Raw genomic sequence first — 23,945 nt, 5'->3', positions numbered from 1 at the left:
CCTTTGATGCATTGAATACCTGAGGCCACCCTTGAGAAGAGAAAAGAGTGCTTTGAGCAAAGAAATGAAGATCTAGAGCTTGATAGTGTTCCAAACTTGAAGAATTCAACATTTGCAAGTGTAGCAAGTGTGCTTGAGCTAGGGCCAACTGAGTGTAGGTCAAGTGAAGGCTTAGGAACTTGTTACTCTTGGTGTTTGATGGCACCTAGATGGTCTTGGTGATCGGGAGGTTCTTGGTGAGCTCTTGGAGTTTGTGGGAGCCCCAAGAAGAAAAGCATGTACACGGTGTGAAGCTCGCTGTTCCGGAGATGGAGAAGGAGCATTCTTAGTGATCACTTGCTCTTTGGTGAAGCAAGGGAGCAATACCCTTGCGTGGGTGCTCCAACGTGGATTAGAGGGAGCGTCAACTCCTCGATACGACGGGAATAAAAATCCGGTTGTCTCATGTCCTTTGCATTTACATTCAAGCAATTAAGATTCTTTGTTTGTGACTTTGTTCTTGATTACTTGCTTCTTGACTAGGACAATCGCATGATAGTGTGACTCGTTGCTTAAGGCTTGATCTTGCTAGTTTGTCTCTTCTTAGGAAAAAATAAACATGTTAGTGTGTTTACCCACCTAAGGACCCTTTGCTAGTGTGCTCTAGTTATTAGGTTTCAAATTTATAGATTGGACAATACTAGTCTAGGTTAAGGACTTAGTAGAAATTTGAAAAAGTCCCAATTCAACTCCACTTCTTGGGCCTCGATCCTTTCACCGCAGCAGGATGATGCATGCATAATCCGCACGGCATGGGGCATGGGCGACACCACTGCACAGGGCAAGCTGGCCGGGGCGCGCGGTGCCAGCACGGGCCTGCCTGGCTCCGCTGGCTGTCCCTTCCCATGACCAGCTAGCTCAATGCGCCATGGGACCGGTTGAGGTCGAGGACGGACAGAGGCACAGAGCCACTGCAAGCATGCGTCCCCCATCCACGATCCATCGTCGTACGTGGTATTAGTACAGTGGGGTGCGTTCGTGTCTCCATCCATCGCCTACACCTTTTTTTTATCCGGAACTGTACATGTATTATTGAGTAGGAAAACCATACACATACACATACAAGTACGAAAGAGGAGGAAACATGGACAGCTGTCCTAACCGTCTAGCACAAAGGCCCCTCAGAATAAAAAGATATTGCAATTAGGTCCCTAGGCCCCGTGCTTCCCCAAGTCGCCAGATTTCGTCTTTGTCCGCCGCCGTGAAGCCGTCACCGGTCATCATCGTGGAAGAAGACTCCATGGCCACCAAAGAACTGGAGGAGCCCTATCACGCCGAGGCTTTGAGTAGCCACAGTAATCACCCGACACGGACTCTGGGATTGAATCTCCAGGGAAGGAAAATCGGCCGGGGGTACACCCCGGGCGCCTCCAATCCTGGACCAGAGCTCGTCGACGACGCTTGCCGTCCGAGAAACAAGCCCGATCTACACCCCATCATGCCGCAACACTGATAGCCGTTGCTGCATCCTTGACCCAAGCCGCCGAATCCGCCTCCGCACGAAGACAACGAAGAACAGGCGAACACGGATTATTGGACTCCTGTACACGGGCCGGCTAAACCGGACTCCACCTCCACGAGCTCATCGACGGCGCCGGAGCAGAGCACCATCGAGACGGAGACGAGCTCGAGAGGACTTTATTCCATGGTGGCGCCGCCGCCTCGACTCCAGCGCCAAAAACCTAGACCTAGACACCCTAGGACCTAATCTACACCGCCGAGTAGAGGACCATTGTTCCCCCATGGCACCGAGGGCCAGAGGCCCGCCAGAGACGGAGGGGAACTTCGGCCTCGCCGGCGGGAGCACGGACCGCCTCTCATCCACCTCTCTCAATGTTCACTCGAGAGCCTTTCGTCGTGAGGCCTAGTACGCCATCGCCTGCACTTGACCGAATGCGCAGCACAGCCATGCACACAGGAGGCTGGGCGCCTAATTCAAGGATAGAAAGGCCTCCGGCCTGGGCTGTTCAAGACTACAAGGTACTGGTGGGCCTCAAGGGATGCGCACCTGTTTAGTAAGACCGGGCATGTTTCAAAAGTTGGGCCACCCCAACTTTACGCCCAATGGCGGATCTAGAATCCAGGGAGCTTTTAATTTTATCTTATCCTTCCTCCCTCCTCTTTTTCTTCTTCCTCCTCCTCCTTTTCTTCTTTCTCTTCTTCATCCATGGTTGAAAATTTTTGGAGGGCTTTGGGGAGGCTACTATCAACCGTATGGGCCTCGAATATCATCATTGCCGACAAAATCGACTCGCTAGTCAAGGGTGGGCTAGCGCAACAACTTGGGAGGCCCAACCAGGTGGGAACAATCCATCCACTTGGCAGAGAAGGAATGGATCAACCTAGGTGATGCCGGGAAATGTGAGTTTAATTTCCCTGGTTTATGCAGATCTCCTAATAAATTTACCTGAGTTAAAAATTGACACCTAAGAATAATGTACTATGAGTTATGGTACCTTTAGAAGACCATGGCTATTAAAAATTGACATGTTTAGATGCACCGGCGTGGCAGAGTGCAAAAAATCGATGAAGGAAATAACTAAAAGAAAACAACATGGATGAAATTTGTCGACCAAGTTGGATGATCCAATCGAAATTTGACCCTTTTTTATGAAGAATCTTATTCCTTTGAGAGATAACAGGGCCGGTGAGCAGTCCGGCCGTGGCGTGAAGAACCCGGATTAGATTCAAGTATCGGCTTTCTGCATGTATCATCATGATGATCTTCCACATAATTTAGTATTACATCTGTTTCAAATTGTAGTTCGTTTGACTTTTTTATTTTAAATTTGACCACTCGTCTTACACTACTACAAAAACGATTTGTAGCACCACCTCGTTTTTTTAGGGGCGGGCCAAAAAATCACTCGTTCCTACAAATGGTCGCACGCACTGTAACAATTGAGCCGCCCCTAAAAATGACATTTTTAGGGGCGGCTCACCCCCCCACACGCCCCTGAAAATGTCACCCATTTTCAGGGGAGGGTGGGGGTGAGCCGCCCCTAAAAATATGATTTCTAGGAGCGGGTGACCCCCCACCCCTTTTCAGGGGCGGGTGGAGACAAACTAGCGGGATGACCCCATTTTCAGGGGGGGTGACCCGCCCCTAAAAGTATAATTTGTAGGGGTGGCTCATCCGCCCACCCGCCCCTAAAAAGTTATATAAAAAACTGGGTGCTTCTTCCTCCTCCCGACCCTCCATTATTGTCTCGGGAGAGGTTCTCCACAAAATCGAAAAAAAGGAAAAAAGGGGGGAGAGGTTTTCAACTCGATTTTCCTGAAGATTGGGGCCGTAGGAGGTACATTGACGCTAATTTCTTGTCATTCCTAAGCTCTTTTGTTAGATTTTTGGCTCAAATGGTGCTCTCTTTCCCTCTAGCTAGCTCTAGATCTCCATGGTGTAGATTAGCCATTTTAGACACCATTTACCTCAAACTTTTGGATGAAGTTGTGCTATTTTAGATGGAGAACAAGATTATCTAATCATTAGTATTGGATCTACATATTTTAGCCTCATTTTTAAGTAAAGTACTCACTAGATCTATGGAGGAGAGAGAAGAAGATTTGTTTTTTCTTCCCTATTTTCACTCACATGCATAATAGTTTTTTTTGTTGCAAGAAATTGTGTTACAATAATATGTTTGGTTTTATTTTCATATTTAGTACTATCTAAATTACATTTTATGAATATCTACGCTTATAGATTACTATGTATATTTGCAATGTCATTTATGGTTATTATACTTTGGAGAAATGAATTTATGTTTTTCTTAATTATTTACGTAAGTAGTTGCTATTTTTTAATTCATTTGAATTATTTGTTACTGTTCAAAGATGGATAGGACATGGATGTACACTGCAAAAAGGACAGACGCCTATTTTCGTGGAGAGTTTAACAAATTCATTCAAGTTGCCGAGAACCATGCAAGAAATGAGAAGACACAGCTGATGCATTGCCCATGCAATGCCTGCAAGAATTTGAGAGTATTCAGTGACCCAACTACAATCAGATCGCATGTGATTGTGAGAGGTTTTGTCAAGGACTACACAGTCTGGAAGAAACATGGCGAGACGGATGCTCCACCTCAGACGGATAATCCACTGGTTGAAATCTTACAAGATGAGGATTTTAACAGATTGGTTCATTCTTATTTTCACGATGATGGTGTCGACGACAATGACGATGATGCTGATGATGATGATGATGGTATTGGTGGATCCCATGGTGATGACATCGACTGTCCCATGGATGGTGATAGTAGTGATGATGAACTTGACGACGGTGATTTTCTCGACCAGTTGTTGCGCCACACCAAAGCGGAGGTATTGGTTGCTAGTGCCCGGGGGTTAGCAAACTTTGAGACGGTGAAAAAATCAGCTGATGAACTTATTTATGACCGCTCGAAGGGATGCCCGAAACATTGGACCGTGCTTCGTTTCATACTTGAGCTGTTGACTCTGAAGGCTAAGCATAGTTGGTCAGATGTTAGTTTCAATGATCTGCTTCGTATCTTGGCTTGGTTGCTTCCAAAGCCAAATAATGTGCCAGCCAACACATACAGAGCAAAGAAGTTTGTCAGCCCGTTCACCATGGGTGTGGAAAGAATCCATGCGTGTCCTAATCGTTGTATATTGTATCGTGGGGACACTTTTAAAGACCTAAAAAAATGCCCTGTATGTTCCGCAAGTCGGTACAAAAACAATGCTGGATACTGTGGTGATGACAATCAAGATCCAACCAATGTGAATAGGGGGGAGGCCTTCTGCAGAGCAGAATTCCCGCCATGGTTATGTGGTACCTCCCAGTTTTCGATCGCCTTAGGCGTTTCTTCTCGAACCCAAAGGATGCTGAGCTGATGCGATGGTGGGATTCAGATAAGCACAAAAAGGGTGACGGAAATCTCTGACATCCAGCTGATGCTCGGCAGTGGAAGGAATTCGATGACAAGTACTATCTGGAATTTGGGAACGAACCAAGAAATGTTCGGTTCGTGTTGAGTACGGATGGAATGAATCCGTTTGGTGAGAGAAGTAGCACCCACAGCACATGGCCAGTGATACTGACAATGTACAATCTGCCTACATGGCTGTGTCAGAAGAAGAAGTATCTTTTGCTATCCGTGCTTATACAGGGCCCCAAGCATCCTGGCATCGATATAGACATTTTTCTTGAGCCTCTGATGCAAGAGATGGAAACTTTATGGAAGGAGGGTATCAATATATATGATGGTTTTGCATGGGAGCCCTTTAATCTTAGAGCTATTATATTCGTCACTATCCATGATTATCAGGCATTGTTTGTCCTGTCAGGACAGATCAAAGGTAGGATGGGATGCACGGTTTGCGTGGATGACACTATATCATCTTTCCTTGAGGGTTCCCGAAAGGTAGTTTACCTTGGATACAGATGTTTCTTGGTTGAAGGGCATAAGTACCAAAGTAAGAAGTTCTATAATCATTTTGATGGCAATCCTGAATTCTGTTTTACTCCAGAACGACGAGACGGGCATTATGTTTTCAATATGGTCCGAAACGTCGAGGTCATTTATGGGAAGAAGAGAAAGAGAGATAAGGCACCTATCGAAGGTGTACCATTCAAGAAATAGTCCATCTTCTACAAGTACTTGCCGTATTGGACAGATCTTGAGGTCCGCCATGCAATCGATGGTATGCACCTCAAGAAAAATGTGTTTGGTAACACAATTGGGCTCCTCCTGGAGACATCTGCCAAAACAAAGGATACGTACAAGTCACGACAGGACTTGGTAGCCATGAAGATAAGAAAAGATCTTCACCCTGTTGAGAAAGGGAATGGTAGATACGAACTTCCCCCAGCTAGCTACAACTTGACACGTGATGAGAAGAAGGCAATGTGCGAGAGCTTAAGAGGGATCAGAGTCCCTAGTCGTTTCAATTTCCAACATAAGGAAACTAGTGTCGATGAAAGATTTGTCACTATGCGGCTATAACTGTCATGATTGTCATGTGTTGCTGACGTTGTTCCTCCTGATTGCAATCAGAGCAATCAAGTCAGTATATGTAAGGATGGTAATCACTCGGTTGTGTTACTTCTTCAATAGGATTTCACAAAAGGTGATAGATGAAGATGAGTTGCAGGATCTCAAAGAATTCATTGTGGAAACTATGGCGCAGCTCGAGATGTGCTTCCCTCCGGGGTTTTTTGACATAACCGAACACCTAATGATTCACATAGTCGACCAGATATGGGCACTTGGTCCACTTTACCTTCATGAAATGTGGACGTATGAGCATTTTATGTCCGTCCTCAACCGATACGTACTGAATCGTGCTAATCCTGAGGGGTCCATGATAGAGGGATACAGTACCGAGGAAGTCATCGAGTCTTGCCTAGGTTACCTAAAGGATAACGTGTCCCTTGGTTTGCCAATTCCACGTTTTTTGGGGAGGTTGGAAGGTGTGGGCACGGTTGGGAGAAAAATCTTCATCGACAAAGATTTCAAAGGTGTGCAAAAAGCACATTATAGCATCTTGCAGCACCTCACGTTAATGACACCTTTAGTCAATCAACACTTGAGAATGATTCGTGCAGAAAGTAATGGTCGCTCGGCTGATTGGATCATGAGAGAACACAAACGTCGACTGACTGCATGGTTGAAGGACCTGCATCTACTAGATGAAGAGTCCATGGAGGAACAAATAATCAAAAGATTGGCAGCGGGTCCATCTAGCCAGGTCACATCATGGCAAGGGTACGATATTAATGGATATCTATTCTATACTGCCGCCAAGGACAAAAAGACTGTGTCCCAAAACAGGGGTGTTCCTATTGCAGCCTTAGACGAGAGAACAGGACAAAATATAATATATTTTGGTGTCATAGAAGATATATGGGAAGTGCACTATAGTTCTAATATACAAATCCCGGTCTTTCGGTGTCGTTGGGTCAAACATTCGAAAGGTGTTGAGGTGGATGGATATGGACTCACGGTTGTAGACCTCAACAATATTGGATACAAACACGACCAATGGGTACTTGCTTCACAAGTCGCACAAGTACTCTACGTAGCTAATATCGTAAAGAAGACAAAACACGTTGTTGTCCCTGGAAAACAAAATATCATAGGAGTTGAGGGAATCGATGATGTGGAAGAATACAATCAGTATGATCAAATAAACCTCTTAACAGACCTTCCACAGAAGATTAAAATTATAGAAGCAGGCATCAGAAAAAGATGAGAAGCCTTGAGTGCGCAAAGATGGTGAATCGAGAATTATTACCGCTTAAATATATCGTGCATTTCTGTATTAATGCGCGAAAGTGATTGTAATATATTTATGGTAATACAATTGTTCAAAACATTAGCCTCATTTTGTATCAGATTTTGATATTGTTGATGAGATTCTGAATCAAAGATAGCCTTAAAGTTCACTATTTTATCAAAATTATTCTTTTTCAAAAAATCTTTTTTAAAATTATTCTGATATTTTTCAGAATACACTCCAATGTGATTCTGATATTTTTCTAGTACCACACATGTCACAATTTTATCATGTGTTTTATTATTTCATTTGAATTAAAATAATTTTTGCAATAATTTTGGAAAAGATTTTTAGGGGCGGACTGTTCCCCCACCCAACCCTACAAATGTATTTGTAGGGGCGGGTGGGGCCTGGCCCGACGCAACAAATCATTTTCAAAATAATTCAGGAAATTCATTTAATTGAAATAGACCAGCAAAATAGTTTTAAAAATGACAAATTTTTATCACAAGCATTTGATGAGGTGAACAACACGTCAAAAATATGAACAATACAATCCAAGATGTTTAGTGATAAAGAGTGTTCAAAACACAAAGTTAGCCTTAAGTGATATGAGATACTAGTATGATACATGCCTATATTGTTGTTTTAACACCTTAATTCGTTATATACACTCCAATGCTCCAATGTGATTCTGATATTTTTCTCGTACCACACATGTCACAATATGGCTATGAAAAAAAATTTGACAATTTTATCATGTGTTTTACTATTTCATTTGAATTAAAACAATTTTTGCAATAATTTTGAAAAAGATTTGTAGGGGCGGACTGTCCCCCACCCGCCCCAACAAATCATTTTCAAAATAATTCAGGAAATTCATTTAATTGAAATAGACCTGCAAAACAGTTTAAAAATGACAAATTTTTATCACAAGCATTTGATGAGGTGAACAACACGTCAAAAATATGAACAATACAATTCAAGATGTTTAGTGATAAAGAGTGTTCAAAACATAAAGTTAGCCTTAAGTGATATGTGATGATAGTGTGACTTAGTTCCACATTAGGAAATAGACAATTTATTTTATTACACAAGTGGAATTATTTATTTTTATTGTATAGATGACAATACGCTTAAGTTCGAAATTTCAGAATTTTTTGATGCTTTGTACTATTTTTTTGGATTTAAATGATTCAACTGCGTATTTTGAAAATTGATTTGTAGGGGCGGGTCGGTGCCTCACCCGCACCTCCTCCGCGCTTGCCTCCGACCGCGTCCTCCCCGGCGGTGCCTCCCCACCGCCGTGCCACCTCCTTCGCCGCCGGCTTCCGCGCCCGACCTCGTCCACGGCGCCCGTCTCCTCCGCCGCGGCCGCCTCATCCCCGCCGCACCCCAGATCCGGCCGCCTTCGCCCGGCCGCCTTCTCCCAGTGCGGTCGTCCCTCCCCGCCACCGCCTGTGCCCGTACGCCTCCTCCCCACCAGCTCTTACCTCCCCGCCGCCACCGGCGCCACCCGCCTCCCCGTGAGCCGCTCCTTCCCCATGAGCTCCATCCGCCAGCCAATGACATGTGGGGCCCGGGTACCCACTGACATGTGGGGCCCGGGTGTAAGCCCCTTGTTAGGGTTAGAGTTAGGGTTCGAAATATAGTCTTATTTTTATTTAAATTATATCTTAATTATTTTGTTGCAAGTAATTATTCAAAAGAATTTATGGTTTAGAATAATTAGAGTAATTTGTATTATTTTAGGGTTAATGGTTTAGAATAATTTGAATAACTTAGGGTTTAGAATAAATTAAATAATAGCATGTGATGTGTCTCCATATTTCCCATGCCATATTCTATTCAAATTAGCAATTTGCAATCTTTATAATTTTGTTAATTCAAAGTGTATGATATTCCGATTATCAATTTCCCCATGTGATATTTTTGATACAATGTGTTAATTCAAAGTCTTCGTATTGTAAATGTAAATTGAATGTCTTATTTCTGATTTATTTTGTAGTATTGTAGTATTATTGAATCATATTGTACTTATACAGTCTGCATTTGTAGCATTTCTATTCAAAATAATTGTAACTTATTGGTGCAATTTGTATAAGTGGACATTGTGGATTCTTTCTGTACTTTATTACAAAGTACGAGGTCTGTATTGTGGCTTAAATTTGGAATCGTTTAATGTGCATTTGCAGCATTTGTATTCCAAGTAATTGTATATTAAATGTGAAATGTTCGTGATCCGTGTAAAAGTCGTAAATGGATCCTCCGTCGTCATCCTCCCCACGAAGGGATGAAGCCGAACTGCAAGACGAGCTTCGAGAAATTGCATCCCAGATGGAGTCGGAGACCCAAGCCGATGTTGATGTCCAATCCGCGACGGACGAGTCTGAAAGTGGGGACGAGGATGGCACTAGGATTGGAAAAGGGGCTTGGAAAGACGGCAGGTGGCCGGATCCGCTCGATCCACACCCGTTTCCGCAAAGAGACCGCCGTTCAATGGAGGCGCTTGATCCGGATTACAAACCGGAACAACGTCAGGTAATGAAAACACGACAAATTACAATGAATCAATTCCATACATTTTCATAGACTACGCATTAGGACTTGACGAATCGTGATCCATGCAGGCGCCGACAGGAAGGCGTAAGCGCCGACGCCAAGCCCCTAGCCCCACAGAGGAAGACAATGAAAGCTCGGGCCCCGAACCTGCAAGTACATCCTCTGACGTACATAACAAAAGGAAACGGGGTCAGCGAGGCAGAAACCAGTACCCCGAAGGGCAATTTACTGTTAATGCAATTAGCGTGGCAGGAGAGCCCGTAGAACCTCCGCAGATTCTTGCAAAGTTTCGAAATGCTATCGGTGCTATAATAAGGACAAAGATGGTTTTGGATCCAACGATCCCAAGTTGGCCCCTTGTTCCTGAGGGGAGAAAAGAAGTGATGTGGAAATTGTTGAGCAGAACTTTTTTTCTGCCCAGAGAAACTAGAGAACAAGTTAGGCATTATGCTATGAAGATGTTGGGTGAAACATTCCGCCAGTGGAAGAGCGAACTGAATACACAGCATGTCCAGAAGGGTCGAACTCCATTCGCAGATTACGGGGACATCACACCAGCACAATGGGAAGAGTTTGTTCGGCAGAAGGCCACTGAAAAAGCTAGAGCCCTAAGCCAGAAGAAGACTGAATTGGCAAAGAGCAACATACATAAAGTCCGCCCTTGGCCATGTGGGTACCAAAGGAAGATCGACCAGTGGAGGCGTGAAAGAGAGGCGGCAATATTCTGCCGGCCAACCCGACCCTTATGAAGGAATTGACGACCGTGGATGGCTATGGCTTGAAGCAAGAAAGCCAAAAATAGTTGAAGGCAAACCAAAATTTGATCAACCTGAGACGGAAGCGGTGGCAGAAAGGATGTTACAACTTGCCCAACTACAGAAAAAAGGTGAGTTCAAACCCAATAGGGAGAAGGATGTGCTCAGTACGACCATTGGGTCTAAAGAGCATGGAGGCTGTGTTAGAGGTATGTCCTCTAAATTGAGCATCAGAGATGGGTTCGAGAAGGACCGGGCTAGGTACAGGAGCCATGACCGCTATAAAGAAGAAATCGTGGCAGCAGCAGAGAGTGCAATGGAAGCAAGGTTCAAGGATTTATTTTTTGCAACTCTCGCGGAGTAGCAGCAGTCAGGCCGACTTATGATTCCTGTCTCCCAAGAGGTGGTCATGCCCCCACCAGTACTTGGCCAAGCGAGTTCGGCATGTGCACAGAGTAGTGTCGCCTTGACCACAGCTCAGCATTACCCGGTGGATACCATAATGACTATTACTTCCTGCTTGTTACTATATCCGGTCGGCAGAGCTGGAAAGACAAAGTTAGTAGCCAAGGCCCAAGTGCATCCGGCTAGGGGTTTATTTGAGGGAAAACCGATCCCCATCAAATATGCATGCGTACAAGTCAAGCAGCTCTTAAAATCAAGCTATGAGGATAACGAGATAGATTTCCCCACTGCAGATGGAAAGAGTTGCCTTGGAGAATGTGTTGGTACCACCATTCTATGGCATAAACGAGATATCTTACTGGTTGATCACGTACCTTTGGCTACTCAGGCCCTACCATCAACAGAACCACGAGAGGCATCACCAGCTGCTCCATTTTCACGAGAGCCAACACCTCAGGCTCACCCATCACCAGCGGCTCCAATTTCCCAACACCCATCACCACGAGAGCTACCTCCGCCATCACCGCCATTATGACAGCCATCCCCACAAGCCCCCGTATCACCACCACAACGAGAGCCATCCCCTCAGGCTGACGTATCACCACCACCACAATAGCCATCCCCACAAGGCCCCGTATCACCAGAACCACGAGAGCCATCCCCACAGGCCCCCATATCACCACCACAACGAGAGCCATCCCCACAGGCCAGAGTATCACCAACACGAGAGCCATCACTACATGCACCACGGACTCGATCACCGGACCCGACTTTGATTGCTCGATCATTGCTGCCTCGAATGCTGCGGCCATACCAAAAGGACAAAGAAGGGTCAGAAATCGTTAATAGATGGCACGACACAAATATAAAGTCTGATGCAAAGTCTAAGAAGGCTAAGTCCAAGGATAATCTACCAAGTTCTAGTGGCAACAGACGGTCCGGCTTTTCTACGCCCCGCACTAACACGGAATTCAAATTGTCAATTGGGGTTGATGAAATTCAAGACTTGGAGGATGCTCCTTTAAAGTTTGTGTATGGAAAGGACTTGCTACCGGACCGGGCATTAAGGGATTGTCCTCCTTATATGCGGAGGCTTCATCATTGGTACAAGAGGGCATGTATACTTGGCCTTAAAACCATATATGCTCCGCACCATCCGGATGTTTTTGGACCTAAGGGGCCCGGAATCTTTGATATCATGTTCGATTTTGAGACATACAGCACATGTTCCGTCTCCAACAACTTGGTATTGAAATGGCTCGACTCTGGTGCATGTAAGTGCTCATGATACTAATTCATTTTGTATTACTGCATAAAGAACTATGTTATGTGCATAAATATGTAATTGTCATACATTATTATCTACAGGATGCAAACATATGATGCCATTATTATAAAGAAAAAGGTCCGATACCTTGACCCTGCTGTGATTTACGAGGCTGCGCACGCCTTGCCAAAATGGATGCCGGACACTGATGACTACCTAAAGCCATTTCCAACCAAGAAGGAAAAACAAAAGGCACGAAAAAAATTTCATGAGGAGACCATCACAAATGTTGCGGCCTACATATCGCTTATGATGACACGATGGGAAGACATGGATGTCATATATGCTCCATACCACATCCAGGAAGTCCAATATCGACCATTTCATAATAAACAATTGCTCGGATCCATGCCTACAAAATGTACATAATATTTATTTTCCTCAGAAATCACTGAATTGCTTTCCTTATACAACCAAAGCTCGGAAAAATTCTCGTTTTCGACTCCTTGGATTGGTCAACCAAGCGTTACAAAGAATTCTTAAAAATTATACAATTGTGAGTGAATTTCTTTTTATCTTTCCCATGCACATCTTGTTTATTTCTCTAGAGAAATATACATATATAAATTAACTTTCATTTATTTTTTCATTCATTTTAAAATAGGGCTTACAAGTTCTACATTCGTAAAGGAGGAGCTCATCCCGCCGACAAACCTAGTGAAATGACTCTGCGCACAAGATTCCCCTGCCACAAGCAACCCGCAGGTTCGGTATACTGTGGGTACTACATGTGTGAGAATATGAGGCAGCAAGGGTGATATACTATAGATCCAGAACGTGTAAGGGGCTACTCTTTAAGGGGCCACAAGGGTGATACACAATTTTTTTTAATGTCACTACCACTTGCATAATTTTACCATGATTTCCATAATTGCATATTTATCCTGAAGAACACGGTAGCCAGCTCCACGAGAAACAACTTCTAAATGTAGTCGACGATTTGTGCCATTTCATTATGCATGAAGTGGTCAACGCGAGGGGCAAATTTTGCCATGAAGTACAAGATTTGGCAACCGAAGATAAATACATTGGGCTTCGTGAATGGGAGAACCAACAGCACCGTGCCGCCACTAGTAGCGGTCCTAGGGAGGATTAGGAGAAAAACATGTATTCAATATACACTTTAACAATTTGTACTGTAATGATGTTTAGTTTTCATATAATTTAATTTTGTATGCGTAAGAATTTTTATTTACTGAATATATTCTATGTTTCGATCGCCTACTACATTGAATGAATTGAATTGGCTTGAATGCAAATTGGCGGCAAATTGCAAAAAATAGCAGAAAACATAATTGAAACTTTCAAATTTGAAAAATTATTGGCGGGAAAATCTTTTATAGGGGCAGGTCACCCCCACCCGCCCCTGCAAATTCATTTCCAGGGGCGGGTCACTGCCCTACCCGCCCCTGAAAATCCATTTGTAGGGGCGGGTGGGGGGTGACCCGCCCCTGAAAATGCATTTCCATGGGCAGTTGCGGGTGTGACCCGCCTCTGGAAATAGATTTTTAGGGTCAGGTTCGTTTTCCGTCCCTAAAAAAGGGGTATTTTTAGCAGTGAGAACTAGCCACGGATTTTCTACCCGCCCCTAAAAATACGTTTTCACCCGCCCCTACAACTTTTATTGTAGTAGTATTATTCAAAAATTTGTGCAAACATTGCCAAATTTAAGTCATTTTTGAAGATCTTATATTGATAAAGCAACCCACAACAAAAGAAGTGATATTTTACAAAAAATTTTAAATAAGACGACTGGTCAAACTTGGGGTCAAAAAAATCAAACGACCTACAATTTGAAACGGAGAAATATAGCCGTACTAGTTTAAACAATTTCAAGATGGAAACTTTAATATGCATACATGTTAAGCACCTCCTACCGATTACGATCCAATACTAAAAGATATCCCAATACTGTACTAAAAGATATTGTTAAATAGCATCTAGACTCACGCAACGTGATGTAAGCAAAATATTTCTTTCTTTGACCTGAGCCTCCAATTAAATAGTAAGATAAGATGACAATATGATTGATAGCATCAAACCAATTTATTTAAAAATTAGTTTTAGAAAAATCTAAATGTTCCATAAGGAAAATAACAAAAAAAATACTATCGGCGCTATATGCACAGAGTACAGGTCTCCTAGTGCCAGTACAGTGAGGTAACACACCGAAAAAAGTTGCTAGCTTCAACAAAGTACTCAGAGCAGGTGATGGCGGCTCTCTGGTGGGAGCTCAATGGCAACCCGGCCTTCAAGCATATCCACAACCGTCTGGATGCTGGGCCTCATCTCCCGCTGGTTCTGGATGCAGCACATGGCCACCTTGAGCACGGCCATCACCGCCGCCTCGTCGTCCACAGGCGCCATGGCCGCGTCCACGGCTCCCAAGACCTCGCCCCTCGCCATCTTCTCCCGCACGATGTACGGGAAGTAGTCTCGCGTGAGGTCCGGCGTCTCCAACGAGGGATACATGTTCCGGCGGCCGCCGACGAGCTCGAGGAGCGTCATGCCGTAGCTGAACACGTCGGACTTGTCGGACACCGCGTTGTAGAGCATCTCGGGCGCCATGTACCCGAAGGTCCCCTTGAGGTGCTCCGTGTCGACGACGCTGCTAAGGCCCCGGGTGACGGAGAGGGAGATGCCGAAGTCGGAGACGTGTGCCCGGAGGTCGCCGTCGAGGAGGATGTTGCCGGGCTTGACGTCGAGGTGCAGGATCCGCCAGTGGCACTCGTTGTGGAGGTACGCGAGCGCCCGGGCCACGTCGACGGCGATGCAGAACCGCTTTTGCCACGTCAGCTGGCGCCGCTGCTCCTCGGTGCCGTGGAAGATCCACCTGTCAAGCGAGCCGTTGTCGAAGAAGGGGTAGACGAGGTAGAGGCCGCCCCCGCGCTGGAGGCAGTAGCCGAGGAGGCGCACCAGGCTGCGGTGGTGCACGTTGGCGATGATGGAGAGTTCTCTCCGGAAGTCCTCCTCGCCGGCCACGGTGCGCCCGCCGTGGATGTTGATCCGCTTGACGGCGACGGGCGTGCCGTCGTCGAGGCTCCCTCGGAAGACCTGGGCAGAGCCGCCTCGCCCTACCATGCTTCCAAAGTCTTGTGTCATGGCTTGGATTTCATCACTCGAGAATTCCCGCAGCACCTTTTGGATATGAATCGGGGTAGAAAGTTGGGGTTGATGGAGCACTGCCTCTTCCTGTCGCGCCGGATCACAATCAAGAGCATCAAGCCATCTTCGGAGCAAAGGATAGACCCCATAGAGCTTCCAGAGGCAATACGAGGATATAGCCAAGACATTGGCCGCGAAAATGAGGCTGATGCGAAGACCACTGTTGGGAAGGGAGGAAAGGAGGAAGACGAACAGAAGAACTACAAGAAATCCAGCGGAGATAACCTGCTCCTTCCGACGAGAGGAGCTGCAGATATATAGGCAACCAACGGCATTGTAGGCTCCTAACTGAATTAGACACACTGCAACACTGTATGGGTCGTGGTCGTGTTGGGCGAAAACATAGGAAACTATGACCAGAGCCAATAGGACAGTTGCGATTGCAGCATGTAAGATGGTTGCTATGGTCTTTTTCCTTGATAGGGGTAGTATAGCCATCATATTGTTGGTCAACCTAGCAGGCAGGATAATGCTAAGCTTCCACTTCCAGACGCAGTAAGTGGATACAGCCACCATATTGGCCCCCAAAACGAATTCACATATGCTGTAACTTCCACTGAGCATTCCAACACAGGAGAGAAGGCAGGCAGACAGAACGAGTACAAGATATCCAGCAGAGATGACCTTCTCCTGCCGACCGGAGGAGTTGTAGATGTATAGGCAGCCAAGAGCAGCATAGGCTACGATCTCAGCGACCAGCGATCCGACACCGTACATATCTTGATGGCCATCGTATGGATAAGGATTATTATGTTTACGATAACGATAAAGGCCGGCAAACAAGCTCACAGAGAATAAGGTAGTTACCATTAACCCATGTAAGATTGCCCTCATTATTCTCAGTGCTTCCTTACAGCTTCGTCCTCCACAAGGATCAGCAACAGGAGGACTGCAGTCTTCTACATCCGCCATGCTTCTAATCTAGCAACACTTAGGATCTGTAGGTTGGATGAACAGCTAGCGAAGAAAAGGCGCTGCGGAGAGTTTACTAGGCGCGCCGGAATTGTGGGTGCGCTTCAACGAATATAATGGGTTGCTGCCTTGCTGGAAAAAAAAGGACGCGTGAATCTTTGACTTCTCGGCGAAGCATTGGCCCTGTTTGGTAACTTCCTAGAAGACACTAGAAGATATTCTGACCCCTAATTAGGGGTGTCAAAATAAGGGAACGTATTAGGTGCGAACCCATCTTTCCGTGCAAACTAAGCTTCAATCTGGATCATCAGATCAACATCCAAGGGGCATGGGGGATTGAGTAATTTTACAATCTGAACCCGCCCTTATATTGGGTAATCACACTTTTGCAAATTCCCCCTCCCATCCACTTGCACCCCTCCCCTTGGATGTTGATCCTATGACCCAGATTGAAGTTTCTGTAGTTTGCACGGAGAGATTGGTTTGCACCTAATATGTTCCCGTCAAATAAAGGCAGTTTACAAAATCAACTCCAGTACCCTACGATAGGAATCCAGACGAATCTAATGGGACCTTTGACCGCGTGATTAGAGGATGCTGTAGCATCTAAACGGCCAATCATCGATTAATTACCATCGTTAGATTCTTCGCGAAAAATTATACCTATCCCTGAAGAGATTTTGCAAACAGATTTCATTTAGTACTTCATGCGGAGTCTAGAATTAGATATTCTAGCACTACCGGAAACTCGATGTTTGCCTGTGTTTCATTGTTTGCCGTGTGCTTTCTATCGGGCACACAGCAAAGAGCAACTTTGCCGTGTGCCACGACAAAAACACTCGGCTTAAAAAAACACACGGCAAATCCATACTTTGCCGTGTGCTTTTTTTGGCACACGGCAAATCCATACTTTGCCGTGTGCCTTTTCTTTGGCACACGACAAATCCATACTTTGCCGTGTGCCTTTTTTTTGCACACGTCAAAAGAGTAATTTTTTCTCCTTCTACCTCAAAACTTTTTCTACTCCCTACACATAACTTGTGTTACTTCATATTTAAATTTGGTATATTTTTGTATTTGTTTGCTATATTTAACTAAATAATTTCATTTCAAGTAATTTTTTGAATTAAGTCAAATTTGAACCGAAAGTGATTCAAGGTCTAGAGTAAAATGAGTGGAAAAATAAAATTCATGCTATTTAACCCAGTTTGAGACCATACCCATCAAATGAAAAGAAATTTCGAACATATTGTCCATGAAACACAACCACGAACATGTGTCCGAATTATTTAAAAATTCTAAAAAAGTAAATGAAGTCTGAAAATCAAGAGATTTGTCTTGATGTGATGGTATCACACGTGGATGCTATGATAAAAAGTTGAGAAGATTTCGCACACTTTATCATGATGATGTTTACAAAATTGAAACATCTCATAAGAAGTATACGTGTGATTAGATATCAGAGAGTTAGTGAATGTATTATTTGAATACAAACTTTTTTATATGATCTCATATGTAAAAAAAGTTTATACCAAAGTCGTACAGCTCGATGAAATCTAAAACTTTGTAGTTGTCAACTTTTGTATTTGAGATTATTTAATATTTTAAAATATTATTATAAGTTATCTAATTTGAAATCATAAATTATAAAATATTCAAATGACCTCGGATGTAAATAAGTTATATATCAAAGTTGAACAATTCAACAAAATATAAATCTTTGTAATTGAAAACTTTTTTATTTGAGATTGTTTAGTACTTCAAAAGTACATTATTAGCAATCTGATTTCAAATTTGAAAATTTTAAAAATTTCAAATGGATTCGGATGTAATTAAGTTCTATACCAAAGTTGTAAAGCTCGTTGACATCTAAAACTTTCTAGTTGAGTACTTTTTTATTTGAGCTCATTTGTCTATCCAAAAATAAGAAACACAACTCGCCACATCAGTAATCCAGGTCTTTGAAATGAAGGCTTCCTATTGGCTAAAACACCTTCCCATAGATCCATCCCCACCAGCAGCCTTCTTCTTCCCTCTCCCGTGTGCGCCTCTCTCCTTCCCTGCAGCAGCGGCCGGCGCGACCCCGGCATGCGCGCGCGGGTGGCCTCGGCGGCGGCGGCGCGTCCTCGCGCGGCGGCCCCGGCGGCCTCGGGCGGCGGCGGCGCAGCCTCCCGCGGCGGCCTCGGACGGCGGCGGCCCGGCCACGGGCGACGGCTCGGCCACGGGCGGCGGCGGCCGGCGGGGGCTTGCGGCGGCACGGCCCCAAGTGTTGTTGACACACACGGCGAAGTCTTTGCCGTGTGCTCGACAAAAAGCCCACGGCAAAGAGACCCTTTGCCGATGCTTGGTTGCCGTGTGGCCTTTGTCGTGTACTACACACAGCAAAGGCTTTGCCGTGTGCAAACCGGACTTTGCCGTGTGGCCCTGTGTCCCGTAGTGTAGAATCTCTAGAATGCATCCAAACGGGATCATTTGGCCGGCGCTTCCCAGTAACTTCCCAGTCGTCCTAGACTTCGCTTTGATGACTAAGCAGCACTTCCCAGTAACTTCCCACTCGGAAAACATGAATCGTAGCTGAGCGGTCTTGATACAATGTTGCGCAGTAGATGACGACGGATCAAACACGGTTTTTTTTTTGAAGGAAAAAACGTACGTGTATTATACCTCAACAGTACCGTACAAGGACCAGTACACGTACAAGAACCAACTAGAACCATATAGAAGGGACAGCTGTCCACCGACTTTTGCACAGACGACCCTGGAAAAACTAAAAATTACAACGAAGTCCAAAGGATCTTCAGGCAACTCCATCAATCCCGTCCGGCATCATCGCCGCCGCGCATCACCAACAAGGGCGGAGCAGCAGGAGATGGCACAAGCCATCACGGCCAGGAAAAGCAACACCCGCAGGCTTTGACAAGAGCCGCAAAAGATGGAGACTGCTTGAGAACATCGGCCGGGGGACGCACCCCTTATATCCATGGCCCTTGAACTGAACCGCCCGCCGGCGAAGAACGGAGCTCGACCACCAGCATATCCTCCTCACAACCACAGACCCAAACGCCCCCTTCTAGTAAGCCCCACCGACACCAGAGCCGTACCTGACTGGAGCGCCGAGGAGCGGACTCCTACGCAGGAGCCGACAGCATACGGCGGCGACCTCGCACCAGCAAAGCGACCACCCAACACTGGGGACTCCTCCTTCACAGCCCCTTCAACGACGCCGGAGTGAGCGCCGTGAAGGTGAGGACAAGGACGGAGGGACTTATTCCACGCCGACATTGCCGCCGCCACCTCGCCGACGCCGACCGGAGACGAAAACCTAGACCTACTAGGACCTAATCTACACCGTGCGGCATGGATCCACCGGTTCCCCCCACAGCAGAGGCCCAGAGGGCACCCGGCGGCGAAGAGGACTGGTGATCCTGCCGGCGGGAGCACAAATCGCCACCCGGACGCCGCTCTCAACTGTAGCACTAAGAGAGGCTTCTGGAGAGGAGCTAATGGATCAAACACGGTTGACTCAACTCATAATATGATGACTAGCTAAAAAGAATCGTTATGCACACCCGACCCATCTAGCGCCATGCAAAGCGGGCCCAGCACAGAGGTATATATGAAAAAAAAATGCGCCTGCGGGAACTCGAACCGTCGGCCCCTAGCCTCTGGCTGTGGATGTCTAGTCACTCGAGCTACGGCAGATTGCTTTAAATGTGACACCCGCGGAGCTATTTAATAAGGGAAAAGAAGGAAAAATATTCCCTACCTAACCGCTTCATGGTAACCACAATCATGTTCTAAAAGACAACTAATTCAGGTACGAAGGGAATATATTTCTATGGGCGGGTGGCGACATGAACTGCTCCTAATAAAAATGGTGGCATTTGTAGAGTCCGGTTATGACCTCACCCGGTCATACTTTAAAGTTTCCAAAATCTTAACATTTATATAAACTAAAATATACTTAGCATATTGTTTTTTGTTTCTATAGTTTACAGTAAACATAGTGTATTTTAATTTATTTTTCTATATGTAAACAATTAAATAAATTTTTAGATGAAATAGAAAACTATTTGTAGGGTGGGTGGTGGCATCACCCGCCCCTACAAATCAATTTCAGATTTAATATAAAAGAATAGCATACCCGATATATTTACAAGTGACTGTGTAGTGTAGTGGTAAGGAAGGTACACGTGAAGCTTGAGGTAGGCGCATCGAATCCTGGTTTACGCAAGTGTGTATATCTCATCAAGAAAAAATGTACCTCTATAGAAGAGGGGCTTGTGGTGGTGGCCGGTTAGTAGGGATATTTTTTCTTTTTTATTTTACTATTTTAAACTTTTTTCTAATTTTTTATATTCTAGAAAATGATTTGTAGCGGTAAGTCATGAGCTCACCCGTTGCTACAAATCCATTTGTAGGGGTGAGTTCATGACCCGCACCTACAAATAATTTATTGGGGCGGTCATGTTACCCGTTTCTACAAATTCGATTTTTAGCTACGAAAACTAGAGATGAGTAGTGCATCCGTTCTCAAAAATAGGTTTTTTACCCGTTCCTAAAAATGATTTTTATAGTAGTGACGTTGCATGAAAAATCTAGTCTACTCAGGCAAGTTGACCTATCAGGACAAGCGCTTTCTTCCTGTTTTGCTACCTGGTTTTTTAGGCCTGTTTAGTTCCCAAAAATTTTCTATAGCACTCGTCACATCGAATATTCGAACACATGCATGGAGCATTAAATGTAGTTGAAAAAATAACAAATTACACAGTCTAACTGATTAGCACGAGATGAATATTTTAAGTCTAATTAGTTCATAATTAGATATTATTATTTGTCAAGTAACAACGAAATGTACTATAGTACCAAAATCAACAACTTTTTACCAACTACACAGGGTCTTAGTAGATTTTGCTTCCAGTTATGCAGGTGTGTTAGGCCTGAATTGTCAGAGGCCCAGCTGCACAGGTCCTTCAGCGGAGTCTAAGCTAGGACTGACTCTCTCCGTAGCAGTGCGTGTAACTGTGACACATGTCGACAACAAAAGAGAGAGAAGAGAAGGCCAGCCAAAGACTCCAACTTTGTCATGCATCCTCCTTTCCAAATCTCGCTCCAAGTCGGAGTTCCTTGCACGACACGAGTTGGTCGCTCGCTTTGCCGTCCTCTCTCGGTCCATGCAGAACCATCTCTCTCGGTCCACTACTTGCATTGCTCTGTAGTCTACTAGTAGCTCCGTAGCTCGCTAATACGTGTCAGAGCAGGTACGGATCAATGGAGATCGAGCGGTCTTCTTCCGTCTTCCTGGACTCGCGGCCGACCGCCCGCGACATCCATGGCGTGCAACACCCGCTTCCAAGTAAACTGACCGTGCTCGTTGGTCCAGGGAGAATTCGTTTCCGGGCGAGACGAAACAAAGGGTTTGACTTTGACTAATATGTGCAGAGTAAAGTTGACCTGCTTTGACCCAATGTGTAGTCCCTACTACATAACAGGCATTTGTTTCAGGCCATTTGTCCCGGCAGCTTTTAGGCCCGGGACAATAGGTGGCTTTTGTCCCGGGTCCAACGGCTAGCCAGGTCAGCGGGGGAAAGGGGCTTTTTGTCCCAGTTGGAGGCACCAACCGGGACAAAAGGCCAAAACTCCTTGCCCCCTTTATCCTCTTCCCTCTCCCCCCGCCCGAGCCATTCAGCTTACTTGTTCTTGCTGTTCTTGGCTCGGGAGAGAGGAGTTCTTGCTCATTTCTTCACCACATTTGTGAAGATCTTTGATTCCCCGTCCATCCATCGGCGCTAAAGGTTTGTGGCTTGTTTTTCTCTTCTTCCTTGGCTTGTATAGCTCATTTCATGCTTTAGAAATAGAGAAAATGTGTAGCTAGCTCATTTCTTGGACATTTAGATTGCACATGTAGGTGTGATTTTCTTTTAGATTTAGATGAGCATGTGGATAGTAGAAAATTTTAGAATGAGTGTAGACACTTCATGTGATGTACTTGTATATATGACCATATTGTGGATAGTTGATTTTTGTATTCATGAATGAATTAATGAAATGAGTATATTAAATTTTTTTTATTATGAATGAATTATTTTGACACTCTAGTGATCTATTTATTCAGGCTCACATTGAAACCATCTAGAAGCTAAAAAAATCTTTATTTCGAAACAAGTATTCGTCGTTAATCTCCATCCAACGGTGATGGCACTACCTTTCAGGGATACACGATGCGCTATAAGAACGTCGCGAATCGGTTGGTCGCATCACCAGCACTTCCGATTGATAAGAAGACAGCATTTGACGCAGTCAGCATGACCGTTGTTGTACTGAGAGCATATCAACGAGCACGCTGCCTGTGCCAAGTACTGTGCCTATTAATCGTAAATGTTGGTGCTGCGACTGGCCGATTGGTGACATCCTTATACCGCACCGTGTCCCCCCGAAAGGCAGTGTCATCACCACAGGGTTCAGGTTACTGACATATACATTTTCAGAAATAAAAGATTTTTTTTCTTCTAGAGGGTTTCTGGATATTGAAAAGAGTGTACTCCTAGAACTGAAGGGTGTCAAAGTAATTAGAAGTTATAGAGATTTCTTTCAATTAATTAGAGATTTCTTTCAATTAATGATACATTTCGTCTTTTTTATATGATTTCATTATTATTTGCAAGAGTTATTAATCTGATCATTGTAATTGTAATAGTAAATAATATTTACATTGTAATGGTAAGAATTTATAATTTTGTGGAAAATAAAGGTATTTTTCAGTAAAATATGGCTTCAGCAGCTGGAGGGAGTGGCGCCGGTGGGGGTGATCATTGTCCTTCTAGAGAGAAGGCATAACTCGAGTAGGTCGTCGGTCCAAAAAACCTAGTGCTTTTCATAGGGCAGCGCTCCGTTATTTGGAAAAAGAATATAGAGAATACATGTCAACGGGCGATGAACCTCCGTTTGATCTTGAGGATTTATTGCGGCGTTACGGTTCGTCACCACCAAACTCGGAGGTTTCAGCTCCGCCATCTTCTTCTACGCCAGCAAGAAATCCGTTAGAGCATTCTGCGTTCCAACGCAAGGACGGTTGAAAACCTATCTGTTGTTGTCCGAATTTTTAAGTTTCATGTATAGTACTCCTTTGTTAAGTTCTGTAATGGATTAAATACTCCTTTTAATTAATCAAGATGTATGATGGATATTGTAGATCTTTTAATTATTCATGTTATGTTACATTTAATTTAATTTAGGTTTGATATATTTTATTTATTCGATACGTGTAAAAAATTCAAATCGATTTATTTAAAATGCAGATGGACCGGCAATGGATGTACAATGCTGACCGATGTTCGAAAGAATTCATTGATGGCCTGCATTATTTTTTGTCTGTGATTGAGGCAAACAAGCAGAATGGTTTTATGTGCTGCTCGTGTGTTCATTGCAACAATTACAAGGATTACTCGTCTTCAAGAATCCTACACAGCCACATTTTCACAAATGGTTTCATGGAGAAGTATGTTTGTTGGACGAAGCACGGAGAACAGGGGGTTACC

General features: G+C 44.6%; 1 protein-coding gene across 1 annotated transcript; it reads right to left on the bottom strand.

The window, feature by feature from the left end:
* Window positions 1-14,350: 14,350 nt before the first annotated feature.
* Window positions 14,351-16,478, bottom strand: LOC120644593 (probable receptor-like protein kinase At5g20050). Its single transcript, XM_039921241.1, has 2 exons — window positions 16,303-16,478; window positions 14,351-15,522 (listed from the first exon to the last, which is right to left on the bottom strand). Exons 1-2 carry the CDS (start codon window positions 16,405-16,407, stop codon window positions 14,530-14,532), a joined length of 1,098 nt encoding a protein of 365 aa, XP_039777175.1. The 5' UTR covers window positions 16,408-16,478; the 3' UTR covers window positions 14,351-14,529.
* Window positions 16,479-23,945: the final 7,467 nt, after the last annotated feature.

The sequence above is a fragment of the Panicum virgatum genome, chromosome 8K (genome assembly GCF_016808335.1).
Source record: "Panicum virgatum strain AP13 chromosome 8K, P.virgatum_v5, whole genome shotgun sequence".
NCBI lineage: Eukaryota > Viridiplantae > Streptophyta > Magnoliopsida > Poales > Poaceae > Panicum > Panicum virgatum.
Note: the sequence above shows the minus strand (reverse complement) of the source record. Positions and strands in the feature narration are given on the sequence as shown.